A 10,288-nucleotide genomic window follows, 5' to 3' on the forward strand; every position below is an offset into this window, starting at 1 on the left:
AAAACAACACCTTTACATTTTTATGTATATTAGGACAGTTGTTTAGGAATGCGTGAGCTACATAAAAGTCATTTTCCCCCTTTTTCTTTCTTTTGGTCTTCAAAAGAGAGAGAAAAGCCGCCTTCACCTCTTATATCGTCCAAGGACATAGTAATACCCCCCCCCAACCACACACACACACACACACACAAGCGCAAAGGGAACCTAATAAAAAAGAGAACATAAACCAGAAAATACAAATACACTCAGAGACATAAAATGGACTCAACTCAAAACTAAGTGTAAAAACGTCCCTTCCTTCAGATATCCACTGTACCCTCCACAGACGGCGGGTTTGATGCGAACCAAAGCGGCCTGTGCTGTCCTTCCTCGTGGATCACAGAAACAGTCGAAAAGTAAAGTTTCTACAGCTTAAAACCAGTCCGCCTCTTCGTCATGAATCTTACCTGTATGGTACTAGTTCATTGTGTCCGCTTCTTTTGGGATCGTTTCTCTCTGTGTTAATCCATAGGATAGTAAAAAGAACAAAAAAACAAAAAAAACAAAAAAACAAACGCCGGCTGGACGTTTTCCTTTCACTTTTCTTGATCAGGAATTAGGAAGTACTTATATGATTCACCAGATGCCACCGCTGCAGGCAAACTAGGTCATAAAACGCCACTTTTCCAACCCGTCTGGCTAAGAAATGATGTAAAAGTCGCTGTTTAATAATCAGGACGCTGTAAAACTCAGTAAAGTCTTTTAGCTGCAGGAATAGTTCTTCAATCAATCAAATTAATTTCACTTTCACATGCTAAAGAGATTCTTTATCACACTGTGGGACAGTAACCTTTCATGTTTAAATATATGCAGTTTAAAGGTTCTGATTCTGATGTGCAGTGGCGGTCCTAGCCTGTTTGGTGCCCCGGGCGAACATTCCCTCTAGCGTACCCCCCCCCCACACACACACACACACACACACACATTCGCAAATAAAACATATTAAGGATTGTACATTAACATAAAACTGTTGTCGGAACTAACTGATATTAAAATCTGTAACATAATGTATTGTTTGGAGTTTAGTCTGTTACTGTTATTATTTTTACCATTTCTTTTTGGAGCAACTGTAATCCACATTATTTCCTTAGGGGTTAATAAAGTATTCTGATTGTTTCAGGATAACTCACCATTATCCAATGACACATCTGCTTACCTGTATCTTTTGCTTGTTTCTCCTCCTCTTCTTTTCTATCTTTTTCTAAACTGAGCACCTGATGGCTTTGAACTTTTCTTGTCCAACTTCCATTGGTTTTAATTTTGCACTCCACTATGAACACAAATCCCCCATATCGACGATCGCCACAACATAACCTAACAGACCTACACCTTAGTTCACAGATTCACTTTGTCTAAAGTTTATTTCTGGGATTTCGCACAACCCGGGATTAAAATCATGAATACATAATGGGCTTGGATTTACAACATGATTGAAATGTGCTCTGTTTGGAAGCAGCCGGCCCCCCTCCCCTTTCGACAGGTTGTGTGTGAGACTTTAAATCATCAAACTGTAAATTATAAATTTTAAATTGTTATTGATCCCTTTATCCCTAATCCTAAAGTGTGTATTTATTTTCTTATTCTTCTTATATTTATTGTTTGTTTACTTGCACTGCTGTAACTGGAGCCTCGTGGTCTCGTCTCTCTATATACTGGACTGTATGTAGCGGAGATGACAATAAAGTTTACTTTGACTTCAGCAGCGAGCAGGCGCACCGAGGGCTCTCGCGCTCACTTTTCGCGTATAGAATTTCGAAAAAACATAGGGGCAAATTATAAGTCTGTATCATGATGTCCGGTGTTTTCGTGTTTGTTGTTTTGTTTTTATTTTGTTTTATTTTGCGAGTTGGTTATTAGATGCTGCTCCAGCCAGCCAGAGAATCCCCCGTCGCCCCGCCCGCTCCTCTCTGTGCCGCAAGCAGCAGGCGCACCTCGCAAACGGAGTGCGCCCTTACTCCCATCAAATGGGCAAATGGGCATTTTTTTTTTTTTGCCGATGCCTGTGATGCCGCCCCCCACCACGATGCAACTGCCCGTGCTCACAGGGCAACGTGAACGGATCCAGTTGACTCTTTACAATCTTTACAATCCAACCAACTGGACGTTTTACTTTAGTAAAACAGTGAAACATGAGTCTTTCATCACCCTTCAGGTTGTGGGTTACAACAGAAAGTGATACATTTACTGTTCTCAAGTGGAGTCAGACTATTTCGACAGAGGACGTTTTGCTGAATAAGAGGATAATCACGTCTGTGTGAACTCGAGTCATAGAGACTTTAACAAACTAAACCATGTTTGTCCATAATTTGGACAGCGGGGAACAGGGGGAAGAAATAGTGAGAAGGTGATTAGGGGATCACTGAAGGTGGGGCAGCCCCTGAGAGTATAAGGAGGATCCATAGAGGTAAATAAAATGCATTAGCAGTGACTGAACTTTGACCTCTGACTTTTGTTTTGTGGTATCGTTTCAAATTAGAGAGAAGTGTGCACAGTGTTTAAACAAATAGGACTGTGACAGGAGAGGGATTAACTAATGAAGAGGTTGTTTGTTTTATTGGGAGGGATATAGAAATAGAATATATAAAGTTACATGAAATACACGTGAGCTGCTGGACAGACAGGTGAGATCCATGTGAATGACTTCATTACGTTTTTTCTTTCGTTCTTCTGTTAAATCCAGATGATTTTTGTCATGGTTAGTGATCAGGGAAGGACTCAAAAAGCAGAATCTTAAATCTTCAGTACAGTGTGTTTATTTACAGTGACACATGATCACACAGAAAAGCAACAATCTTTGCGACTGGGTTCTGAGACAGCTGGGTGTCCTGAAGGCTCCAATCCTCGCCACGGGCCTGGTCAAAAGAAACACCAGAAACAAGTCCACAACCCAGTGAGAACATTTACTCAGCCTGGGATTCCTGCACAGACACAAGCAGAAAGTAAGTATCAGGGAGCACACAGGCAATGGAGAAAACTGATCATGTGTTGGCAAACCAACTTTACTAACTAGTCAACAATCCAGCATTGAATAAATATCTTCCTCGGCTTAAATGGGAACTGGCTGATGACCAAATCTCTCAGGTGCAGATAGGCTGAGACTGGAGGAAGACACACGTCTACAGATAGAGAGACAGAGAGAGAGTAGGCAAGAGTGAGAAGGAGAGTGAGAGAATCATCACATATGAATAAGAGCAGGACAAGAAATCTATCAGCTCAGCTTAACACTATATTGTTGCTCAGTGCGATGTCAATACTGCTGTTTATTTCTGACATGGCAGCTGCACATTAAAGATCTGAAACTTTCAATTGCACACACCTAAACATTAAAGGTTACTCAGTGTGTTCAGCTCTGGCATTCTCACATAGCTTAATAAAAGAGTGTGAAAATCACTTCAGTGTAAGTTTAATGTTATTTATTCACAGATATTTCTATAATCTAACACCATCAACCGAACACATGCAAATTCTTATGACAATACCAAACACAGTTTGTGCTGCTCCAACTTTACAGCTGAGCTTCATTTGGTTGTATTAGGTTCATATTTTTCATGAAATAGTAAAATATCTCAGTAGAAACATGTGACGTTCTGTTGTGAATAAAATATGGATTTAGCAGATTTGCAAATGATTGGATTCTGTTTTTATTTACATTTTCCACAGCGTCCAAAGTTTTGTGGAAATGGGGTTATACTATAAGATTGTGTAAAATTGTATTTGTTTAACCCTTTCATGCATAGTGGCCATGCAGTGGACAGCTATTCAAAGACTGTTTTCTTGTATTTGTGTCAGTGTTGATGGTATACTTGCACATAAACCACTACATTGGACACTGATGTGTCACTCCCTGCCACCCACATTATATTTGTTATATATATTGATTGTTACATTGTTATAATGTATATATGTATATATATATATAGATGCGAGTGCATCGCAAAAACACATAAAAATGCCTGACACCTGTAAACGAAGCAGCATATGGCTGCAGTTTAAAGACTGTTTTGTCTCGGTCTCTGTCTTAGTCTCATCCCGACTTTGTCTTGGTCTTGACTCGGTCTGTCTTGGTCTTGTCTTGGTTTCGATACCCTCTGGTCTTGGTATTGTCTTGGTCTTGGTTTAGGCAGTCTTGACTACAAGTCCAGTACTCAAAACGCTTTATACAACATGCCTCAATAAATTGTTCAGATAATCACTTTTCTTTCTATGCTTAAGTGCTTTCTATCTAACATTCACACATATTCAAACTCCAATAGATGCATCAGAGGTTGCCCCCAAAATAATTGGCATGCAGACTGGAGCAGTCACCAACTTTCAGATTAGTAGATGCATGCGCTACCTCCTGAGCTAAATCCATGGAACAAGATATATGTAATGCCTGATGCATTAGTTGTACACGGGAGACATCATGCTTTCTTTATATTGCCAGATAAAATAATTTAATAAATAATAATTTTAAAAAAACTTGTATTAAATAAGAAACATGTTGACAAATGATGGCGGTCACAGTGGCATCATCAAAATATAAAAACTAAAAATTAAGCAGAAAGTGATGGGATCTGACTACTTCCTGAAATCCTTCTTTAGCTGTCATTAAAGTGAACAGTCACACAACACATGGCCATTTTTATGCATAGTCCCCTGTTTTAAAAGGCTCAAAATTATTTGAACAATTGACTGAAAAGCAATTTAATGAGGATGTGAATAAGCCATACTTATTACTATAGTTAGCTCTAAAAATTCTTTTAGCGAGAAAGCAAAAGCTTCAGAAGCCAAGATTAAACTGAAAATGATAAAGGAGAGAAACAGATCATGATCTGAAGTATATCATATCATCTGCCAAGAATGCTGGAGGCTATGTTATGGCATAGCCATGTATGGCTGCCAGTAGAACCAGGTCACTAATATTTATTGATGATGTGACTGTTGATAGAAACAGGAATAATTCTGAAGCATACAGGGTTATACTCTCTGCTCAGATACAGACAAATGCTGCAAAACTGGTCGTACAGTGCTCCACAGTGCAAATAGATAATGTCTGAAAGCATACCTCTAAAGCAGGGGCACTCGTGCCACAGCTGGCACGCGAACGGTTAACTGATGGCACAAGACGCAGTGAATTAATCTGAGAAGGTGCATAAAAAAATAAATGGCTGGGCCAGCGATGCACATCGCAAATTAGCTCACACAGACACATTCGTTATGCCGCTTCTTAATGACGGTATCTTAGCTAGCACGATATCAGATCATCCATCTTAGCTAACAACCCAACTACCAGATTCAACTTGTAATTGGTTAAAAATAACTTAGCCTACTGGTGAGAGGGACGTTGCTAGCTGGCAGTTTTTTCAAGTGATATTGAAATTTCTGCATTTCGACACTTCAAGAGCTTCAGGAGCTGTCCACTCAGCGCAGCATCAGCACCACGGAAATACACGGATACATCCGTAGACTCGAGACAGAATTCACAGAATTGTACAGTTCATTTGTTGTTATGGATAAAAAGCATCTTTTTTGTTTCAAAATAGCTGATAACTATTCGCTGATAGCTGCCAACATCTGCAAACAAATATAATTGTATAAAGTTGTTGTATATATTGTGTAACTTTTGATATAGAGCATTATTAAATTTATTGCTAATGCAGTCATATGGCACATTGACTTCTGAGGAAATTCTAGATGGCACTCATCATCAGAAAGGTTGCCGACCCCTGCTCACATGTAACCCAAGACTTTCTCAAGACAAGAAATGAGATATATTCTTCAGTGAGCAAATCAGTCACCTGATCTCACCCAAGAGAGCATGTAAGCATCTCAAGGGAGAAATCTGGTATTAAAAACTCCCTTTATACACTGTTCAGGAAATAATGAAAAACTGAAAACACATCAGCTCTCAATCATTTTGTCCAGTGACTTTTGAGCCTCTGAAAATGGGGCACTATGCATAAAAATGGCTTTAAATCCTGAATAATTAGTACAACATTTCCCCTGGAATTCAAGCTAAAAGACTACACTTTAATATATAACATATTAATTGGCTGAATTAAAACTGAAAGAGTCAAAACTACAAAAACTGAGCCGGTGTCCAGATGTGTGTGCATAGACTGAACTAAAGATGATTTGAGGCATGCTCAAATCTAAATATTAACAGACAACCCACTCTGTATCTCGAGTGCTAAACAATACTAATCTCACTAAACCCACTCAGTGTTGTGTGATGACATACTCTCTCTTAATATGTATATGATAATAAAACCACTCGCAGTGTTGTTATACAACTATAATTCCCATATCAGAAGAAATGTGAAATTTAGTGCAGTTTTATTTTGAAACACAGACTTCAAGTTTTACATGTTTGTAAACTGTTTTCAGTCAAAATCACATTTTGTACATTTACATGATTAAAAATGATGTCTGTAAACTGATTTGATTTTCACATGTATTTCATAAAATCCAAATATGCACCATGTTTTACACCACACCTTTATTTCTTGCATTAGTTCATTTAAAATAAAGAAATGACACTCACTGGTATCTTTATTGTCATGCCACCTGACTGTAATGTTATTACATGACTACTGTGAAAATCATTACAAAATCTTTATGTTTAGACTGACACATGAAGTCCAAAATCAGTACAGTTATTGCAAAAGTACCACATGTAAACAAAGTTGACTCACAACTTTAAAGTAACGATTACAGTCTTGCTTTGTTTTTTCACTATCCATCCACTCGCTTCTGCGTATTCTTTTTCAGGGTCGCGAGGGGGCAGGAGCCTATCCCAGCTGTTGAGTGCTTCACCAGATCTCAAACTGCTTGTGTTCCTTGAAGGCTGCTCTGTGCACGATGTTGTTGCTGTAGAGTCTAGAAAGAGACCAAAGCAGAGAGAGCAGACGTCACTCATTCACTCAGAACAACATGAATCCATGTGAGCTCAGACTGTGAATGATTCCTCTGAGAGTCTGAGGAGAAACTCCTTCACTGATGGAGACTGATTCATGTTGGCTCACCGCACACAGTCGATGGAGGGGTTGATGGAGAGCAGCTGCAGTAACACATCAGTCGAAGCATCAGTGATCTGATTGTGACTCAGACTGTAACACAAACACAACAAGTGGCTCTAAGTGATCGCTGCACATTATATTATTGTAGTGTGTGTGAACAGGCTGATGGTTATTGGTGCCTCCCAGAGAAGGATCAGTGTGTGACACTCACTCCAGGACTTGGACTTTGTGCAGATGTGTGATGAGAGGGAGCAGCAGCTGGTCAGTGAGCTGACAGTGACTGAGGTCCAGCTCTGTCAGCCCTTCACACGAGTCCAGCATCTGGACCAAAGCCCCACAGGCCCTCTGATCCAGTGTGCTGTGACTGAGATCCAGCTCTCCACCCAGGGCTCTACACAGGGACACCGCCCGCCTCACTGTGTCCCTCTCACTGTTCACAGGAACCAGAGACAGCAGCTGGAGGAGGACAGTTTTACTGACTCTAAACAGGACAAACAGAGCAAAGAGAAACTGTCAGGATGCATCAACAACAGTGTGAACGAGCTTCTCTCTGGTTTAGACTCTTCTGTGGTCTTTCCCACCTGAGGCGGACCCTGTGGAGGACAGGAAACAGCAGGTCCAGCACGCTGTCCTCCACCTCACAGTCTCGCAGGTCGAGCTGTGTGTCCCGGCTGCTGTGTGTCAGGATGGTGGAGACGGCCCTGCAGTCATCAGCAGTCAGACTCAGAGGCTCAGGCTGATCCTCCTCTGGTAGCTCCACACAGGAGGAGCAGGACAGATCCAAGCTGTGCTGCAGAGTCCTCAGCAGGCCTGACGCTGCCTCCTGCTGGACGTCACAGGCAGCACAGCAGTGGATGAACCTCAGCAGCTGATTCCTGTCAACACTGCAAGGAAAACACACGGAGACAGAAAAACTATAATTATAGATGCTGTGAACAAACTGCTAGTTTGAATAAAATGTGTTGATCTTTGAAACTAAAGGATTTTGAGAACAGCATCTATGAACTAGCAGCAAATACAATATTGTAATTAGATGCTGGATTTATGCACTCTCATGTTACTAAACTAGTGACAAAGTCACACTGAGCCCAGTTTTACTGTTTGAGCTGATTGTGCATGTGGATGTTAACAGATAACAGCTTTAAATGAAAAAGGACTCAGTTTATCCGATAACTGTGTTTAAATAATTTACTGCAATATAATCAGATTAAAGGCATCATTTGTCAGCAGTGATGAAGAGTAAAAATCTCCTTTGTGTCCAGGAAACCACAGAAACAGAGCGTGTTGCAGATTATTTTAATGGGTCCAATTAAAATGTGTCTGGAGGTTTATGAATTCCAGCTTTCAGCTTGTTGTTTGAGCAACTGTCAAAAGTGGCCAACAACACATTTATGTAATAGTTTTAATTATAAAATTACTAATGATTAGTAAATATCATTCATTATTATTTGAAGGCAAAGTTAATTAATGATCAATTTGCCACTTGTGGATACAGTAAAGTTTTACTGTGTAACTTTTATTATCTGTAGTTAACATGACATGTTTTTTTATTTTATTTTAAAGACTTTAAAAGTTTCCTTCTAGTTTCTTGTTCAGCTGTTCAGAAAATCTTTTCCACGCAGTAAAAGTAAAATGTTAGTTTATAAAACAGTGCACTGTAAGTATGTTATAATGATACAATTTATTTTAAAAAATTGGTAAAGAAATGCAGTCCTCCATGACAGTGACTGAATAAAGTCCAGTGTGTTGTTCAGCACTCACACAGGTGCAGCACAGAGGAACGAGCTCTAATATCTGACCTGAGATGAGAAACTTTGTCCAGCATGAAGAGGATGGACTCTACTCCCTCTGCTGGTATGGAGGTCCACAGGAGGTTCAGTTTGACTCCGTCTCCGTGTTTGAGGATGAAGATCAGAGCAGCACAGTCCACTGAGTCCAGCTCTCTGCAGCTCAGGTTGATCACATGACCAAATGACCTCAGTAAACTGGGTACAGCGTGACTGTCATGAGCTCTGTAGAGCTCTCTGATGGAGCTCATCACAAAGCTGGGACTGGGCCTGAAAACAAACAGTTTATTTCCAACTTTGTTTAAAGGATCCATAAACTGCTGATTAAAGATGAGACAGCATTTCAAATCCTCCTGATTAAACAGCAGAAACTGTGTTTGGTAAAAGATCAAACTACATTCAGCACCTTTTAAACACAATCCTGTCCAGAAAGGGAAGCAGACGTGTGGTTTCCTCCTGTAAGAAGAGGTTCTTCCTCAGGTCCACAGTGATGGTCTGAGCTGACGACTGCTGCAGCAGATAGTGAAGAAGCTCCCAGTTCAGACAGCAGGAGGTCAGGTCTCCACCAACCTTACTCAAGAAGGACAACGTCAAGTCCTTGTCCTGGATTTCATGGAGGAGACACAGAAGCTGCTGGAAGCTCTCTTCACTCAGTCTGCAGAGATCATAAATATAAAATAAGCTTTGAAGTAAAAATCTACATGTTATTTGGCCTGTGATGTTCAGGAAAGACATTTACTTGACTGTTAGAGGAGCATCATGGAGCAGCAGTGTAATGAGACCCTGAGCAGGGATGCAGGTCTCAGTCAGGTCTAACCGTCCGACTGTCCAGTATCTCAGCAGGGAAGCCAAACTACTGACAGCCCTCAACATTACTCTCTGTGATGGTCGGGCTTTCTTAGGCACAAGAGAAAGCTCTTCAACAGCCAGTGGACAGACCACTCTGCCTCTTCTTACCCACTGAAACAGGAGCAAGGACATGTCGATGGAAAGCCTGAAGATCACAGAGACAAAAGAGCAGAAATGATGAACACCAAGAACTAAAGATTCAAAGTGGACAGCAGATAAATGGTGTTAGAAGAACAAGAGGGAGTCATGATTTCACTTCCTGCCTCAGACTGTGTAGTTGTGTTGTGTGTCTAAAGAGGAGAGCGGCTCCTCTGGCAGACATCTTGCTGGGTGTGAGGATGAGATCCACTTTAGAGCCACACAGTTTGAGAACTCTCCCCACAGACCAGCAGCTTTTCCTGTGTAACTCTCCTGTTAACAGCAGCTGGAACCCCAGGAGCTGCAGCAGAGACTCCAGCTGCTGGGCCTCCTCTCTGGATCTTACAGACATCGATGTACACGATGTACACACTCTCTGGAAGAAGTCTGGATCACAGCTGAAACACAGTAAGGATGAAATCAGAAAACATGCTGGAAAAATTCTGCAAATGAAAATATTAATTCAAAATATGT

General features: G+C 40.7%; 1 protein-coding gene and 1 long non-coding RNA gene across 3 annotated transcripts in view; both read right to left on the minus strand.

The window, feature by feature from the left end:
- Positions 1-2,795: 2,795 nt before the first annotated feature.
- Positions 2,796-5,484, minus strand: LOC120436342. 2 transcript variants are annotated; one of them, XR_005610330.1, is made up of 3 exons: positions 5,352-5,484; positions 3,047-3,155; positions 2,796-2,957 (listed from the first exon to the last, which is right to left on the minus strand). It is a non-coding gene; the product is annotated as an uncharacterized LOC120436342 (long non-coding RNA). The 2 variants fall into 2 exon arrangements; XR_005610329.1 differs by lacking the exon at positions 5,352-5,484 and adding an exon at positions 5,087-5,213.
- Positions 5,485-6,340: 856 nt separating this feature from the next.
- LOC116318194 overlaps positions 6,341-10,288 on the minus strand; it is a 41,580-nt gene continuing 37,632 nt past the window's right edge. The window contains exons 3-10 of the mRNA XM_039607209.1: positions 9,940-10,212; positions 9,567-9,821; positions 9,234-9,482; positions 8,840-9,097; positions 7,622-7,924; positions 7,252-7,521; positions 7,047-7,130; positions 6,341-6,900 (exon numbers count right to left, since the gene is read on the minus strand). Coding sequence (XP_039463143.1) covers positions 6,834-6,900; positions 7,047-7,130; positions 7,252-7,521; positions 7,622-7,924; positions 8,840-9,097; positions 9,234-9,482; positions 9,567-9,821; positions 9,940-10,212 — 1,759 coding nt within the window. The 3' untranslated portion in view covers positions 6,341-6,833. The remainder of the gene's footprint in view (positions 6,901-7,046; positions 7,131-7,251; positions 7,522-7,621; positions 7,925-8,839; positions 9,098-9,233; positions 9,483-9,566; positions 9,822-9,939; positions 10,213-10,288) is intronic.

Source organism: Oreochromis aureus, linkage group 23 (assembly GCF_013358895.1).
Source record: "Oreochromis aureus strain Israel breed Guangdong linkage group 23, ZZ_aureus, whole genome shotgun sequence".
NCBI classification, from domain to species: Eukaryota; Metazoa; Chordata; class Actinopteri; order Cichliformes; family Cichlidae; genus Oreochromis; species Oreochromis aureus.